This window comes from Lithobates pipiens, unplaced genomic scaffold (assembly GCF_037356315.1).
Source record: "Lithobates pipiens isolate NorthernLeopardFrog02 unplaced genomic scaffold, aLitPip1_a1.2 Scaffold_27, whole genome shotgun sequence".
NCBI classification, from domain to species: domain Eukaryota; kingdom Metazoa; phylum Chordata; class Amphibia; order Anura; family Ranidae; genus Lithobates; species Lithobates pipiens.
Window position 1 is genome coordinate 151,641,093 of NW_027507788.1, and position 18,970 is coordinate 151,660,062.

At 43.0% G+C, this 18,970-nt stretch overlaps 1 protein-coding gene across 2 annotated transcripts in view; it reads right to left on the minus strand.

Annotated features, from left to right (window-relative positions):
• Window positions 1–18,970, minus strand: part of MORN1 (MORN repeat containing 1) — a 536,457-nt gene that overhangs the window by 24,623 nt on the left and 492,864 nt on the right. For both annotated transcript variants that reach the window (XM_077457667.1, XM_077457666.1), the window contains exon 13: window positions 5,409–5,482. In XM_077457667.1, coding sequence (XP_077313793.1) covers window positions 5,409–5,482 — 74 coding nt within the window. The remainder of the gene's footprint in view (window positions 1–5,408; window positions 5,483–18,970) is intronic.

Here is an 18,970-nt window from a genome sequence, read left to right on the forward strand (position 1 = left end):
ACAGGCTGATAAGGGTGTGCCCAGGCACAACCTTTGCTCACACCTATGCTAAGATATGGGATAAAGAAAATCTGCTTCTTTCATTGCCCCCCCCCCCCATATCCATAACATTGGGAATGGCCTGGGCACTGCCGCTACCATCAGCAGAAAATCAGCAACAAGTAAATACTTTGCTTTGAGCACCCCAAACAAGAAAAATAAAAATAAAAATCTATAAAATGCATAAAATAAATAAAAAAATATATATATAAAAAATAAAGACCCAAACACCACCACTTATGGGAACCCTAAAAAAGTAGCACTTCCAGCAGTGAAAAGGTTAGGTTTATAAAAAGATTTAACAAAAATAATATGAACAAAAAAAAAATCTACAAAAAGGCAAACATCCTAAAAATACACATTTAAAAAGTGATATACCTACATGAAGACAACCCAGAATCCTCCCAGTGCTAAAGTGGGCCAAGCACAAAGGCCATCTATCTTGGAGAAATGCTTTACAGTCACATGTTTTATTAAATGAGCATAGAGAAATGATTCTTCTACTTTCACAACAGGTGGGCAGAGGTATTCCCCCATTAGAAAAAGCCTTTAATGCTGGATTGTAAATGAACTGTCTGTGCTATGTAATGAAATGTAGCCTAGTCTGAGCTGGGATAACTGTGCCGGGGTAATGCTGGGATTCCTCAAACCGCTAATCTGTCTGATCCTATCTGCAAAACAGGAGGACTTTTGTTAGAAGGAAAAATGTATCTTTTTTTACATAGAAAGCATTTTTTTTTTTTTTTACACATAACAGATATTGGGAGTCAACACTTTCCACATGGATCATGTCTAAAGGAAAGCTATTTGTGATGAGTTTTGTTCCGTGTGTTATTCATTTTGGAATCGAAAACAGCAGCTCTTAACTCAATTGGTGCATTCTTTTCAAAAAATAAATGGGAACTCCACCTTTACGTCAGTTTTGTAACAAGATGTTTACCTGTATAAATGGACAATTTTAAAACCAGTATTTAAAGCCCAACTCCAAGCATTTTTTTTTGTTTGTTTTTGTAGCACCCTCTAGCATGTGCTACTAGAAGTGTAGTGCAGGTAAAAACATAGCCTGGCTCTGGGATAAACCTGAGCCATTGAATCTGGGCCGTTGTTTTAGAGGCCAGGGCTGGATGACTCATCCTGGCAGCTCTCTATTGCCCTCCCCCCTCGTTTCTGGAATGTTGGAGAACGTTCTAGAAAATAGTGGGTGGTGGCTAGGAGGGGTTGCCTTGAATATTTAGAGGCCTTTGGCCAAATATCCAGGTTGGGAGCCTGGCAGGGGACCAAGGAAGCCCTTAAATAGATATGAGCCAGCAGGGGAGTTTGGGTGAAAGATGGAGGAGTGTTGAGGGAGGCTGTTAGTGGGGCCCTTGAGGGACCCTTACCGGGGGGGGGAGTTACCATGAAGCTCAGGAGGCTGGCCTCAAAGAATCCCCCCACAGAAGGCAGTTGGAGGGATTCAAGCTGGAGTGGCAGTGGAGGAAGCAAGGAGAGACTGTGAGTAGATCAGCACGGTGCAGGGACAGACAAGGGGAGAGGCTGCCAGCTGTAGCACTGCTCTTTTGTAGACCACTGTATGTGCCAAGTCTTCATCTAACCTTGCCCCGGGGAATCTCCATGTGTGTATCAGTCGGGAGGACTGGGGATAGAAGAAGCCAGGTGTGGCTGGTGGCAGCCAGTTGGGCTGGCATTTTCTGCAAGCAGTGGAACTGGGATCAGTGGCCACAGGCAAGCAGAGGGACATGTGATATGCTGTGTCACTCACTATGTGCTGCTTTTCAAGGGACTGACAATTCCTGCTTGTAATAGGCTTTTGCTGAACTGACAAAAATTATGCAGACAGTAAGGGCTCATGCACGCAGGACACGCGTTTTAAAAACGCCAGTGCTACAGCAGCGCTAAAACTGACAGTTTTTTGCGTTTAGCCGCATTTTTACATTAGCGTTTCTGCGCAGTTTCTCCCTTTTTTTGGCATTAGTGTTTTTGGGCATTTTTTCATTAAAAACACTCTTTATAATGTAAAAACATCTAAAAACGCCAAATGTGGCTAAACGCATTAGCCGTGTTTAGATACTTTTTTGGCGTTTTCATTGTTACTGCTCCTGGAAGCACAGGCTGTCGTTTTTTTTCTACTGCCCCTAAACACTTATGCCTCCAAACGCCTCTGACAGTTTATGTGTGCATGGACACATAGGCTAACATGGAGGGGCTTTTAGAGGCAATAAAAAAAAAAAAACATCAAACGCTCCTAACAGCAGCTGTAAAAACATCCTGTGTGCTTGAGCCCTAATTCTGACATCATCATGTTAATGCTGCTCTCTGCATCATAGAGGAATGCCCACTACTGTGAGAGGATCTGAAAAACATGAGGACCCTTGCGTGAGCCCGGAAGAGGCTTTAATTATTAAATGCAGTAACCCAAATTCACCAACCAGAATTCATCTTGTGCTGGTCTGATGCCAGCAGATTAAACTATAATTGGCTCTTCACCTAAGAACTGGTGCTTAATTAAGAACTCTTTATGTACTAAGAACCAAAAACTACTATGGATTTTTTAAACTTACAAAGTGATTTTGTCTATGGATCAATTCATCCTGGCATAGAACCTTGGCAATATTCTTTTAGTGCAACAATTTGGGACCCTGTAAATAGGCAGCAGAAATGTATTGTGTAGTAATTATTGATATCACTATAATAGTATAATAGTATAAGACTGCATTCACACCTGAGCATTTTCAGCTCATAAAATGCTTGCTAAACGCCCGAACAAACAAAAAACATCCAACAAGCAAAATTCAATTCATTTCAATGGCACCTGTTAACATCTGAGCATTTTTTCACCTAAAGCAAAACGCCCTAAGCTCAAAAAAGAACACAAGCTTCTTTGTGGCAGATTACAGGTGTTTTTTTTCTGCCTTTTACATTGGTGACCTGACCAAAATTGCAGCAAAAACTCGGCAAAATCACAGTAAAAATGCTGTAAAAACTAGCAACTTTGAAACGCTTAGGTGTGAATGCAGCCTTAAGGTCAGCATTAGAAAGAGAATTGTGTTGTTTATGAGTTAGCCCTTGTACACACGGTCGGACATTCTGACAACCAAATCTGTTGTATTTTGTCCGACGAATCTTGTCCGAAACTGTTGCATACACACGGTCGGACAAAGTTGTTGGAAAATACGATCTTTCAGAACGTGATGACGTAATTTCGTTATGATGGGACTACGTTCAGGCTAGTAGCCAATAGCTTTGATGTAGGAATTTGATTTGAGCATGCGTGGCACTTTGTCCGATTGGAATTCTCTACACATGATGGGAGTATGTCTGATCGGAGCAGTTTGTCGGAAAATATTTCCGGCAAGTTGGAAAATTTGGTCCCACGGATATTCCGACGGAAACAGTCCGATGCATACCACACACAGTCAGAAAATCCGACAAAACGGTCTGATAGGACACATTCCGACGGAATCTCCGACCGTGTGTACAAGGGCTTAGAATGAAAAAGTGGAAATCTAACTGAAAATTTATTTTTAGTTTGAAAAAAAGAGATGATAGCAGAAGAGAGATGGGCCTTCATGTCCACACAACTAACATGAATTTAATGTTGGTTGATATTTCACACCCTCTGGGGAATCCAGAATCCTGTGATGTGCCTTCTCCTGAGTTTTCTATCTCCTGTAATGCAGAATAGTGTCAACGTTGCAACCTGGGTGATGTGAACACTTACCACTGGAGTCCCAGCAGCAGGATCCTCCCAGGCTCCAGAAGTGATGCCATAATGAAGATGGGGAGCAACAGGACAGGTTGACAGCAGGCCCTGGAGAGCACTTATGAAAGTGGAGCTGTGAGGGTCACGTGACGATGGATTCAGGTCAGTATAGAAAAGTATTGGAGTTTTTTTTTATTTTATTTTATGTGAATAGGCCATGGGGTGGCTTTAAAACAACCCCAAAAGCATTAAAACCAGACACAGCTAGGCACTTAGCAATATTAGGAGGCGACCACCAACTCCTGAATGTTTCTCATGACATGAATACTTTAAACTCTTCCTTGCAACCCTACTATACATTATCATACATACAGGGGTCAAGTCCTGGGGAAAAAAGTGTGGGAACTCCCACCCAAGATCCACTCCCCCACCAAAAAAAAAAAAAAAATATGATACACTCATATGCAGGAACGCTTAAAAAGTGGTATTTTTCATCCAATTTTCGTATTGTGTGTATGAAGCTTAACTGTTCAAAAGTACATAAAAAAAAAACAATCCTCAATAAACATATATAAAGTAATTCTCTGAATAATCAGCATTCATTCAATTGTGCTTCCATGCAAATGTGAACATCATGTTCTCATCTTTATTGGGGAATGTTATTTTGTACATAGAGTGTTTATGTGGTGAGTTTACACTTTTCATTGAACAGAGTTTGGATAACACAGGGTTAAACGGAAAGGTCATAAATGAACTGCACATTATCTGGACAGAATGCTTGGGGAGATAGTGATGTGTTCCTGCTTAGGAGATGTATGTTAGCTTGGGGGGCTGCAAACTCTGCAGGGCTCCAACACACACTCGCTGCTATTCCAACCCTTTATGTATTTCCAGATAAACTTCCCTTCTGGCATTAAACTTTGCCAGGTATTGTGCTCAGCTTACCACCCCAAACTGATGTTCCTCCCTCAGCTCACCTCTCTCCCTGCATGTCCTGTGAGCAGAATAGCTGTGCTCCTCCTCTGGGTTCTCTCATCATATGGCACTGAAGATGGAGGGGGGGGGGATTCAGCGGGACACACAGAGCAAGTATGCAGGAGACTGGGGGGGGGGGGGTAATATGAGGAGACAGGTAATCAGGAGGGGCCGGCGGGGAGGAGCGCATCAGGAGAGGTCTGACTAAATACAATCTCTTAGCAGCAGGGACCTGATCTACCCATTAGATAGCAGTGACTGACAGGTAGATCAAAGCGGAAGCTGTCATGGGGCCCCCTACTGGCAATGCCTGAATGGTCAGGTGTTCGGCACTTACTATTGCGAGCTGTCTCGGCAGCTGCTGGTGTAGCACCTGCCACACAGCTCACATACTTCAAAGTCTTGCAGGACAAGGCTGCTAATGGGAACTTAGTTCCTGTTGTGGAAAAAGTACAGGAACTCCGTTCCCATGAGTTTCCGCAGGACTTGAGCCCTGCATACATATATACCATACATTTATTGTCACCCTTATGAGAAATGAATGCCAATGTACCAATAAAGTACCTCTGCTTTAGGCATTTTTATGTACTGGCCCAATGCTGCTGACCAGTACAAATACTATGGTAAACATTATTGGGCTTCCCAACCTTTAGCCACAAACCCCAATATGAATGTATAATTATGAATTTGTTACCTGTCCTGGTATTGCTGTTATCCAGAATATTGCTCTCTTTCTTAGTTCTGCGTTCTTTATTGATGGCATCCATTCTGAAATACAGAGACAAGAGCTGTCAAATGGGACAAATTTGAACATAAGATAACAAACTTAACAGATCAACACATGAGAAGACTTCCAGTGTAATAAAAAGCAGGATGTTGCTTTAAAATAAAGGCACTGAAAACAACTAAAAATAACTAATTAAAGGGATATACGGTCAGGACAGAAACATGGGAAAGGCCACGGCTTGCTTGTTTTACAAGGCACAAGCTCCAGGGCATTTTTTTTTCAATTCTTAGTGAGTTAGAGACATGGAGCAAGCATAAAGCCACTGGAGTTATGTATCCTGGCCTGCATACTGTACAGGGTCAATGATTCAGTAAGTTGCCTAAGGATTACAGCCCTCCGTTATTTCTATCCTGACAGTATTCAGTTTTTTTTCAATAGGAGAGAATCAAATAAGAAAAAAGCAGCCCTCCATCATTTTTTAAAGTGAAACCGTGCCCCCACAATTTTAAATATCTTAACACAAATTCCAAGTAAAAATTTTATTTTGTGGAGTGCTAGCCTTTTCTTCCAATTGTGTTTGAAGGCACCACTGGTTCATGAGGTACGAAAGCAGGATGGTCACATATGACAGACAGAGTACAAGTGCAAAGGCAAGATCTTAGGAAAGAAGGCAGTCAATGGTATCTATCATTCTTTCTTGGCTCTCCAAGAGGTATAAAAGATGGCAGCACCCACCTTGGATGCCATAAGGAAAGTCAGAGCCAGGGGACTATCGTTTTCAAAACAGAAATATGCAATGGCAGCCCTCAGGCTTCCTTGGCGCAAGTTCCCTTAAACTAAAGAAAAAAGGTCCAATAGTTATGAGTGAAGGTCAAAATTGGGAATATTTCTTGCTATTATCATTCCTTTAACAAGCACGTAAAAAATCTGCTCTACCTGGTTTACTTCATCATGCTAAATGTGCAGCTTATGCAGAAACAGTGAAAGGTCGTCACTGCATCGTAAATACAGAAAGCGGTTAAAGACTTCAGACAAGCTGTAAGGGTCAAAAACTACTTGCATGTTACAAAAGATGGTCAGAGACAAAGGACATGTTACAAGAGATGTTCAGATTGTGCAAACATGCTATAGAAGATGTTGGTGACTGGGAACATGCTGCAGAGATAACGGAAAATGTTATACTTACCTAACGGTAATTTTCCTTTCCTGGTTCAAAGCATGGCAGCATACACAAATGGGATAGGCTCAGCCTCCCACCCAATCAGGACTGGTTATACTATATTTAAATAAGTCGCCTCCCCCTAGGCGGTATTCTCGTAACTATACTCAAATGTGAAACACACAAGGGAGGGACCTGTATGCTGTCATGCTTTGCATCAGGAAAGGAAAATTACCGTCAGGTAAGTATAACATTTTCAATTTTCCTGAAACAAAGCATGACAGCATACATGAATGGGATGTAGCATGCCCACAAAACCTATAAGAGAGGGCCGTGCTGAAGCGTTTGAATCAACATATCGTCAACAAGTCGATTCCCTTGCTTCCAATGTTGCCTGATTGACTTTGCAAAAAAAAAAGGGTTTGTAGTATATGAACCTGGTTGGTTGGTAGAAGCAATTACAGATAGTAGTGTACTAAACAACTACCTAAAGCACTGTTACCTAAGCAGAACATTTAATTTTATTTATTTTTTTACGCTTGCATTTAGACATAACAAATAGGTTAATGCATAGCATGCATAAACCCAGACCCTACAACGCATAGCAGCAACACAATGCATAGCAGTGACATCCATACTGAAGCATTATTTTGTCATAAGCAGTGCAATGAAGGGTTAATATACCTGGCAGGATCACCTACACTAAGCAACTGCCCTGTAAAGGTTAAAAACAGAAAATCCAAGCATTAGAGCATTGCTACAGTGATCAGGGCAGGACTTAGGGTGGTGGGGGCCCCTGGGCTTGAGTCATTTTCGGGCCCTACCTTCTATACATTATCGGATTTATCGGCGTATAACATGCAGCGGTGTATAACACGCACCCGAAGTTTAGGACGGGATTTTAAGGGAAAAAAAATACATTTAAATGCCCATCAATGCACCCTTATCAGTGTCCATCTGCAGCCTTGCCCGTCCATCTGCAGCCTTGTCCAGTGTCATTGCAGCCTTGTCATTTGTAGCCTTGTCATTGCAGTCTTGACGTTTTAAAAATGGCGTCGCCGAGATACATCTTGGCAGCTCTCGGGTCCTGTCGCAGTCCCGAGCGGAGCAGAGAGTATCCGAGTGTACTCGGCTTGGCTCTCGTTCGCACCCAGTCCCTGTGTTATGTCCATCATTGGGCGTGACTGTGAACGGAGCTGAGCCGAGTACACTCGGCTATGTATCTCGGCGGGGCCCCCTATTTGGCGGGGCCCATGGGCTTGAGCCCAGTCAAGCCCAATGGTAAGTCCTGCCCTGACAGTGATCCAAAACCTGCAAAGCCAGGCATTGCTGAGTTAATAGCAAGACTCACTTTGCAGCACATTAGTCGTCCTATAGACAGACAAGCAAAACCTGTGAAGCAAATGAAACAGACAGAACTATACACAGCAGTTTAACTTAGTTTGGCAGCTTGTATACTAACAGCATAATGATTCAGAAACACCAGGACAGCCCATGGAAAGATTACCTGTTTTATGCAACACCCTTCCTTGACTGGCTCTAAGAGGGGATGGGAAAGGCTCCATACCTGACAGGTGGACACCAATCTATTCCCAGGCAGCCGCCTGGAGCTCCCGGCCACTGCTACAGTGGGCCAAAAGTTACCCCAATATCCTCTCACTGCTCCCTGCTGAAAGCCGCATCCAGCCACAGGCAAACAGACAAGGAGCCATCTTGGAAGGGGCAGCCCTGACCACAAAAAAAAAAAAACTTCCAGCATCTTTGCAAGGGAAACCAACCTATCCAAAGCCAAACTAACAACAAAATGTGTGTGTGGGTCCACAACTCACCAGGGAGGATAGACTGGATCCGTCTCAACTAACCACAAGACATAACTGTTTTACCTGCATCCAGAGACCAGTATCCCAGCCCCCCAGTATCTGGACCTGGGAGGGGGTCTCCCTCGTATTGGAAGCTTTACAACCGAACAGAGGGGCTTCATCACAGGAAAGAGGCTGAACCTGTGCGGCTGGCCAGATGAATCCGGCAGGTGAAAGCAAAAATAAAAATCTTCATTGATTCACAGTTATAACCAGTTGAGTGTTTGAGGAAAAAAAAAGAGAATACCGCCTAGGGGGAGGCGACTTATTTAAATATAGTTTAACCAGTCCTTATTGGGCGGGAGGCAGAGCCTATCCCATTCGTGTATGCGGTCATGCTTTGTGTCAGGAAAATCAAATACTAAGGACATGTTTGGTGTGACTATTAGAGATCACTGCTTTACAGTCTCTTTGCAAACCAATCCATGTCTATGCTCCCAACACCCCCCCCCCCCCCCCCCCTTAAAAATTACTTGTGCCATTACTGTTAAAAAAAATTTAAAATACAAAAATTACCCGTGCCACAATAGATATTTCTCATAGCAAGATCTCATATAAAAGATCAGAGGAAAAAAGACATAACAAAAAAAAGCACCAAAAACCATAAAAAGATTTAAGACTAAAGAAAATATTACCTTTACTGGCTTAAGAAAGCACCAAAATGCTGATTACTATCTGCAGGGGTCCTGAGGACCAGAGAGTAGGTGCCAAAGGGCCATGTTCCCCCCAGCCTTCCTGCCCCCCGAGCCACAGATTGGGCACCAGGGTGTTACATGGTCATTTTGGATACAATTTTTCTCTTCTTTCTTGCGTAATTAGGTGCTCAATGATATTTACTGAGGACCATTAAATGTCAATCAGAAAAAGCGAAAAAAAAGCATGAATAACTGGCAAGATCTAATTATAGACAAAGATTTGACAGTAATTAACTTCTAATTCCCTTGTGTACTTTATAGCAAACCAAACTAAATCAGTACTAACCTTTTAAGGCCCTGGGGCACTCTGCTTCTTTTCTGCAAGAGCCCAGTGCACTAATCCTCCCCACAGACGTTGTCATCTCCTCCCTGAATGTGCAAATCATTGTTTCATATGTTATAAATTCTCCACTCTTCAACCTTTGCGATGAAGACATTTTCGCTATATGAAGAGATTCACATGACGTGAATCTGTGTTGACCTGGGACGTTGGGTGTGTATTCAATTTCCAATGGTGTTATGGCCATTTGGGGTTGATTTACTAAAGGCAGAAATACTGTGCACTTTGCAATGCAGTTGCACTATATTTACCCAGAGCTTAGTGAATGTGTTGAAGCTCTGCGGATTTCTGTCATCCAGTCATGTTCAAGCAAAAATGTTTTTTTTTTTCTCATTGGGCATTCTTTACAAAGTGAAGTTTCATCACATTAACTAAGCTTTGGGGAACATGAGTGCAACTGTACTTGCAACATGCACAGTTTCTTTCTTTTTCAGTAAATCAACCCCTTATGTCCCATAAGATCAGATTCTTCTAGGTTTTTCCCAAAGGCTGATGAATCTAAATGTACTTTTTTTTATGCTAGACCAATCTTTCTCAACCTTTTTAACACAGAGGAACCCTTGAAATAATTGTCTGGTCTCGGGGAACCCCTTCTAAAAATGACTAAATCTACAACTGATAGATTAGTGTGATGGTCAGTGGGAAGAATGCTCCGTACACATGAGGTCACTGGGAAGAATAACCCCCTTACAGATACCTAAAAAGATCAATGGTATCAGTGGGAACTTATCTGAGAGCCAGAAATTGCTAATTGCTTTTCGAACCTCTAAAAACCTCTGGAGTAGGGATGAGCTGAACACCCCCCGGTTCGGTTTGCACCAGAACTTGCGAACGACCCCCGCGTTCGGTACGAACGTTAGAACCCCATTGAAGTCTATGGGACTCGAACGTTCGAATTGGAAAGTGCTAATTTTAACGGCTAATATGCAAGATAGTGTCCTAAAGGGTTTGGGGACCTGCCTCCTGCCTCAGGGGACATGGGTCACTGCAAAAAAAAGTTTTAAAAACTGCCGTTTTGGCGGGAGCACTGATTTTAATGACGATTAAAGTGAAAAAAAAAAAGTGAAATATTCCTTTAAATATGGTGCCTGGGGGGTGTCTGTAGTATGCCTGTGAAGTGCCACGTGTTTCCCGTGTTTAGAACAGTCCCTGCACAAAATGACATTAAACGGAAATAACACCATTTAAAACTGCTTGCGGTTTTAATGTTATATCTGGTTCCTGCAATATGGTTGAAAATCATTGAGAAACATGGCATGGGTAGCCCTCCCTGCCCATTACCAGCCTATTTGGGTCTTGTACGCATATTAAGGGGAACCCCGTACCCATATTAAAAAAAGGAAATGCGTGTGGCCCCCAGGCCCTATATACTCAGAACAGCAGTATACAGGCGGTGCAAACAAGACAGGGACTGTGTAGGTTTGTTGTGTTAAGTTGAATCTGTTTGTCATTTTCAACCGGTACATTTTTAAAGTGTAGCTCCAGTCAAAAAAACTATCTTTAAGCTTTTTGGAAAACATAGGGAAGGGTTATCACCCCTGTATAATTTGTTTTGTCGTCCATCTTTTTTCATCTCACTTGCTGCTGTCTCCTTGCGTTTGCAAGTAGGAGATGTTTGTAAGTTGGATGTTTGAAAGTAGGGGCCTGCCCTATATTATAGCGGTATGTACTGGGTACAGAGCACGCAGACAGCACGCACTATCTCCTAACACTACTGACTGCAAGCTCTATTATTAACCACTTGTTAGCCCAATGTTTGCATAAAGTGAAAGATAAAGTTATGCTGAGTAAATAGATATCAAACATGTCACTCTTCAAAATTGCACATGCCCGTGGAATGGCGCCAAACGTCGCTACTTAAAAAATCCCCATAGGCGACGCTTTAATTTTTTTTTTACTGGTTACATGTTTTGAGTTGCAGAGGAGGTCTAGGACTAGAATTATTGCTCTCGCTCTAACATTCTCGGCGATACCTCACATGTGTGGCACATGCGAGCACATGGGGACATGGGCTCTTTAATTTTTATTTTATTTTTTTATTGTTCATTTTACTTTATTTATGTTAGTTTGACATTTTTTTCCCCAAAAATATATTTTTGATCACTTTTATTCCTATTACAAGAAATGTAAACATCCCTTGTAATAGGAATATGGGGTGACAGGTCCTCTTTACAGTGAAATCTGGGGGGTCAATATGACCCCACATCTCACCTCTAGGCTGGGAAGCCTGAAATAAAAAATAAAAAAAAGATTCTGGCTTTGATCGTACTGGCGAGTTGGTAGAAGCACCGGAGGGCGGTGAGGGGTGGGGGGCGTCTATGGCTGGGTATTTCAGGGTATCACCGAGTATGGCTGGGTATCTCTGAGTATGGCTGGGTATGGCAATTTATGGCAGGGTATTACAGAGTATTGGCGGGGTACTACAGAGTAATAGCAGGGTACTGCAGAGTATTGGGGGGTACTACAGAGTAATGGCAGGGTACTGCAGAGTATTGGGGGTACTGCAGAGTAATAGCGGGTACTGCAGAGTAATGGCGGGTACTGCAGAGTATTGGGGGGGTACTGCAGAGTAATGGGGGTTACTGCAGAGTAATGGGGGGTACTGCAGAGTAATGGCGGGTACTGCAGAGTATTGGGGGGTACTGCAGAGTAATGGGGGTTACTACAGAGTAATGGGGGGTACTGCAGAGTAATGGCGGGTACTGCAGAGTATTGGGGGGTACTGCAGAGTAATGGGGGTTACTGCAGAGTAATGGGGGGTACTGCAGAGTAATGACAGGGTACTGCACTGCAGAGTAATGGCAGGGTACTGCACTGCAGAGTAATGGCAGGGTACTGCACTGCAGAGTAATGGCGGGGTACTGCAGAGTAATGGCAGGGTACTGCAGAGTATGCACTGGTATTGCAGAGTATTGGCAGGGAATTGAGGGGTTAAATTCGGTGAGCAGCGATGTGGGCACTGCAGATGCAGCCCACATCACTGCTGACACCGATCTCTTTCCCCTCCGCTGTACCGATCGGTACAGAGAGGGGAGGGAGGAACAGGCGTCATAACATGACGCCGGTTTGTTTCCAAGTGATCACTCCGTCATTTGACGGAGCAATCACGTGGTAAACGGCCGCTATGAGCGGCTGTTTACCGTGATCCGTGATGCGACCCGGCGGTCACGGATGCTCTCGAGTGCGCACACCTCGGGGCACGCGAGAGCAGAATTCTGGGAGGCCGTTAATTAACGGCCTCTCAGAGTTAAACAACCCCCCTGAAGCCGTTAATCGGCAATGGGCAGTTGTTAAGTGGTTAAAGCTAGATCACTAGCTATATAGGTGAGGTGAATATAGTGGTGTATACTGCAGTTAGGGCACAGACAACAACCACTACACAGCAGCAAGATAGGAAATCAGCCAAAAACGATTGGTGTGTACTGTGTTGAAGGTACACAGAACACCCACTGCTTCAGATGCTAAGTAACACACTACACGAGGCCGCCTCAAAGGCGGCCTTATATAGTGTGGGGCGTGCACTACACAGCCTGAGCTATGATTGGCCACAGGCAGGATGCCTGTGGCCAATCATGGCTCTCCTCGCTGCCGGCGCTGCGATTGGCCAAGCATGCGGGGTCACAGTGCATGCTTGGCCAATCATGGGGCAGCAATGCACTGCGCCACCGCAGTGCATTGTGGTCCGCGCGCGCGTCACTCGAATTTTTACGCGAACGGCCCAAACGTTCGGAATTCGCCGAACGGCCGAACAGCCAATGTTCGAGTCGAACGTACGTTCGACTCGAACACGAAGCTCATCCCTACTCTGGAGGAACCCTAGGTGTTTCATGGAAACCTGGTAGAAAAAGCCTGCTGTAGACGGTGACTCCTGGATGTTTTTATGGACCAGTTTCTCGTCTCTGTTTGCAATCTAAAACTCTACTCACAACCTTTTTCTTTAAGCTGTACCTGTAAAGACATGGCTGTGCAAATGAGCACTGTCCTTATTCAGGAAGTGTGATTAAGCATATCCAGCAAAGCAAAGAAATATTCTATGTTTACCATTGTTTAGACCTAATTATAGACCTAATCGGGCATAACATATCAAATTGGAGTGGCCACCCAAAGTGACCAAAAATAAAAAACACTACCATGTTACTAGGAATGCCAGAAAATGTATTTTCCCCAAAAGTTACTTTCAAGAGGCCATAGAAACTTTGTTCCTGTGCATCTGGGAGTTTTCGTTGTGCTCACCCATCTTTGTGTTCCAGCACCTCCTACTAAATTCTCTATTATATAAACAAAAAAATTCAACATACAGTGTCGGAATCCTCTTAATGACCAAATCAGGTGTGTAGACATTGGTATTAAACATACATTTGGCTGCTCAGTGACCAGAGCAATTTTTACAACTTGGCACTGCACTGATTTAACTGCTAATTGCGGAGTCATGTAATGTTGTACCCAAACAAAATTTGTGTCCTTTTTTATCCATCAAATAGTGCTTTCTTTTTATGGTAATTGATTGCCTCTACAATTTTTTTTTACAATATAAATGGTAAAAGACCGAACATTTTTTAAAAAATTATATTTTCTACATTTTGTTATAAAAAAATCCAATAAACTCAATTTTAGTCATACATTTAGGCCAAAAATGTATTCAGCCACATGTCTTTGGTAAAAAAAAATGTCAATAAAAGGTATATTTATTGTTTTTTTTTTTTTGCTACAAAATTATTTTGAACCCCCAAACGTTTGAATTTTTTTCACGCAGTAATTGTGCTGCAATATTTCAAATGCAATTTTTTGGGGAAAAAATTTTTAATTTGAACGCAGTAAAACACACTATATTGCCCAAATGTTTGATGAAATGAAAAAGATGATCTTATGCCGAGTACATGGATACCAAACACAACATGCTTTAAAATGGCGCACAAACGTGCAGCGGCAACAAACTACATACATTTTTAAAAGCCTTTAAAATCCTTTACAGGTTACCACTTTTTTTTTCTATTAGACCCTAAACCTCTCTTCTGCTCTCAAAGCATCTGACCACACCAAGATCGGTGTGATATAATTCTTTCCCAAGTTGCCAATGGCGCTGTTTATATCTGTGAAACCTAAGTCATGAAATGCCTCTAGCTTCCGGTTTCTTAGGCCATAGAAATGATTGGAGCCGTTCTGGTCTCCAATCAGCTCTATGCTCAGCTGGCGGAACCACCGGCTGCATTTTCAGATTCCCTGTTGGGATAAGAGAGCCCCATAAAACCATGGAAGACGGTGGGGGGGGGGGGGGACATTCACTCCCACTTCTTGTAAAAGAAGTCTGGAGGCTAATTAGCTACTAGATTGCTTTCACATGAAAGCCGACCGCTGGCTGAAAAGAATGATACCAAGATGATACCTAAACCCGCAGACATCATTATGGTATAACCACTCAAAGTCCAGCAACATACCAGTACTTATTGGGCATATATTTTGTTATGCAATTGTATATGCAATTTTTTTAATTTGCTAAAAAAAAATTCCAACAAAAGTGGAGTTACCCTTTAAGTAACACTAATGCCACGTACACATGACTGGACTTTTCGACGGACTAGGTGCGATGGTCTTCCCGAACGAACGGACTTGGCCATACACGAATGGACTAAGTCCGGACCAAAGTCCGCTCATTTTAAACGTGATGACGTAAATGGGACTAAACAAGGAAGTTCAATAGTCAGTAGTCAATAGCTGCCCTAGCGTCATATTTGGTCGGTCGGACCAGCACACAGACAAACTAATTTTTCGACCCGACTTAAGTCCGTCGGAAAGAATTGAAAGTCCGTCAGATTTTTTCCCTGAAAAATGGTCGGACTAGCCCACACACTATCGGATTGTCCAACGAACTGATCCCGTCGGACCTAGTCTTTTGGAAAGTCCGGTCGTGTGTACGCTCCATTACAGTTCTCCCTTTCAACCCCAGCCTGTTGGATGGACAGTGAAAAGAGAAGCAACAGACTGATGAGCTCATCTCACTGTCGCCCCCTAGCAGCATTGCCACTGTACTGCAGCACAAACTAGTGGCCGCTTTCCTGTTCTCTAGTCTAAGCACTGCTGCAAGATACAAACTCCAAGACAAATTCAGGTAATTGCACCGCTTGCATGATAAAAATATATTTTATAATGTATTAGGGATTACAAAACTGTATTAATTTGTGTGGGATTTATACAGTATTAATTACTATTAGCAATAGTAGCAGGTTTGGTAGAGTTATTTAGAAATAAAAATCAGCCAACCTATTAGTCTGGAAATATATATAAATAAGCCCAGTATATCTTCAGTCTTGAAAAGAACAGCTTGTTTCTTTGTTTTAGTCACTGTTTTCTTTGTTTTGCTGCTCTATGCCTTTTAATAGCCGACGGCAGCTTCAAACACCCCATTCTGCCAGGCGCAGTCAATTGGTTCATTGGCATTTCAGACAGATTGTTAGTAGGGAAAGCTTATCCCACCTCTACCTGACAGGACTTAAAAGAAGAGGAAAAAAATGCAGAGAGGTGCAGAATTCCACTTACAACATTAAAGTGTGTGAAATTGTTTAGTTTTTCACATTCCTCAATTCACAGGCTGGAACATATGGTGCAATATTACAGTACAGTGTTTCAATACATTGACACCAAACATGATTAAACAATGTGCTTTCTTGCTGCCGGTCCCTGGTACGCACGATTCACGGATTCTCTGGGAGTCTCATTAATTTGGAGCCCATCTCCTAGACAGATGTCAGTTCCAGCATCAGCACTTATATTTATAATGTCTCGAAATAGAACTTTTTTCTTCCAGAGTTGAATGCCACCTCCAGACAAAATAGAACAAACTTTGCTTATGCTGTCTGCCCCCCCGACCCTGTAAATATCTCCCACTGTTAGTAAAAAAGCCCACTGATAGATGGCAATGATGGGCACTGATAAGCACTGGTAGGTGACACTGATAGGCAGCACTGATAGGTGGCATTGATGGGCACTGATTGGTGGCACTGGTGGGAACTGATAGGTGGCACAGTTAGGCACTGCTTAGCAGCAGTGGGTCGGGAGTGTGCGGGACTGATGTCCTGTTTACGCCATATGGTAAAAAAAAAGCAGATTACCGGCTCTATTTACATCACATGATCAGCTGTCATTGTCTGACAGCTGATCATGTGGTAAGGGGCCGGGATCGGCCCCTTACTTCAATCTGTGATCAGCCAAGTTCATTGACTTGTTGATCACAGAGCGACGACGTACATCCATATACATCAGGGATATGCAATTAGCGGACCTCCAGCTGTTGCAGAACTACAAGTCCCATGAGGCCTAGCAAGACTCTGACAGCCACAAGCATGACACCTAGAGGCAGAGGCATGATGGGACTTGTAGTTTTGCAACAGTTGGAGGTCCGCTAATTGCTTATCCCTGATATACATCCTCCTGGCAATTCAGGATGGCGTTGTAGATGTCTTCCGGCTATAGTGCGGGTGGAAAGAGGTTAAAAAAAAAATCATACTCACATAGGTGGATGTCCCCAGCTGCTCCTAAGAATAAAGTGATCCAAGACCACTGATTGCTTGCTTCTCGGTCTTCAGTGAGCAGAGAGCCAGTGACTGTCAGTGCTCACTGATGTGCTGGGCTGTGGAGGGGACAGGAGAGTTGCCAGTCCAAGCATCTGGGTGGATCCCGCCTGAAAAGTTGGGATCGATCCAGAGACTGAATCTGGATGAATGATGTCAGCAGACAGCGGGCTTTAGCAGAACAAACTTTACTCCTGTGATCCATAAGAGACGTAGGGCCAAAAAATTAGCCATACTCCTTTAAATATGCACTTCCTGTTGTGGGGTGACAACTTCCTCCCAAGTGTGCTCCTGTATTTTCACCTTGACACATGCTCCCCTGGTGAAGTCTACAAGTAGCTGTGCTGGTAAGCATTATACAGACGTGATCTACCATCATCATGGTCCTGAGCAATGACATGCAGCTAAGAAGGGCTTAAAGAGGGTGGAGGAGATTTCGCAAAAAGAGGCTCAAAAAAGGTCTCATGCACATGGAGGCAAAAATTGGTAATTTCATATCCGTATGGCTTTTTATTTCTTTTTTACAAATTTAAATGCTGCTATTATAGCCAAGGGGGTTTATTTACTAAAAGCAAATCCACTTTGCACTACAAGTGCACTTGGAGGTGCAATCGCTGTAGATCTGAGGGGGATATGCAAGAAAAATAAAAAACAGCATTTTTGCTTGTACATGATTGGATGATAAAATCAGCAGAGCTTCCCCTCATTTTAGATCTTTCCCACAGATCTACAGTGACTGCACTTCCAAGTGCACTTGCGCAAAATGGATTTGCCTTTAGTAAAACAGACCCTAATGCCACGTACACATGACCAGACTTTCCGGTAGAAAAGGTCCAACGGTCTTCCTGATGGAGTTCCAATGGACTTCAGACCGAACGCACTTGCCCAGACACGAAAGGACCAAAGTCCGTTCATTTTTAACGCGATGACATACGACGGTAGCCAGTAGCCAAAAGCTGCCCTTATGCCTTATTAGGTCCGTCGGACCAGCATAGAGACGAATGGTTTTCGTGATAGAAATTGATTCCTTTGGACAGATTTGAAACATGTTCTTTTTCTAGGTCCGTCTGAATTTTTGAAGAAAAAAGTCAGATGAAGCCCACACACAATCGCAATATCCGACGGAATGATTCTGCAGGACCTTTTCTGCCGGAAAGTCCGGCCGTGTGTACGCGACATGATGTGTAATGCACATGCTCCATAATCTAGAGCAGTGGTGAGAGACATTTAAATAAAGAGCCAAATTCTACATTTGCATATCTCCCAACATTTTGAGATGGGAATGAGGGACATCTACTAACAAATGTATGGTAGGCATAGGACACGCCCCCTGCCACACCCTGTTAAAGGAGAATTAACCAAAAAAAGTATTAAATCCACTAGGAGTTTTTTTTTTTATCACTACTATTCCTTTATATTGGCTTTTAAAATGTACAAATACAGCAATTTAGAAATTGGATGATAGGTTTAGCACTGGGAAACACGTTTTGAAAGATAAAAAGGGCATTTAATATACAACTATGTTGTTCAGAGGGACAAATGAGGTGGAATGAGGGACATTTGGACATTGCTCCAAATCAGAGACAGTCCCTCGAAATCAGGGCTATGCATTTGAGATGAGTATTCTGGTGTAATCAAGTTTTTTTTTTCTCAGGGAATAGGTACAGGAAGCCCACCCTTCCGAGTTACCCTTCATCTCCGCCCCTACCCTTCTCTGAGCACCATTCCTTGGTTCCACCACCTACCCACCTACCAGTACAGCACCTTTCAGAGAATACAGAACCAAGTATTTTGTGCTGCTCGGTAATTTCTGTGAAATGTGTTAATGAAAACAAGAAAGATAGTAAAACAGATCCCTTGCAATGAGCAACAATAGACTCCACCCCAGTAACAATAGACTCCACCCCAGAA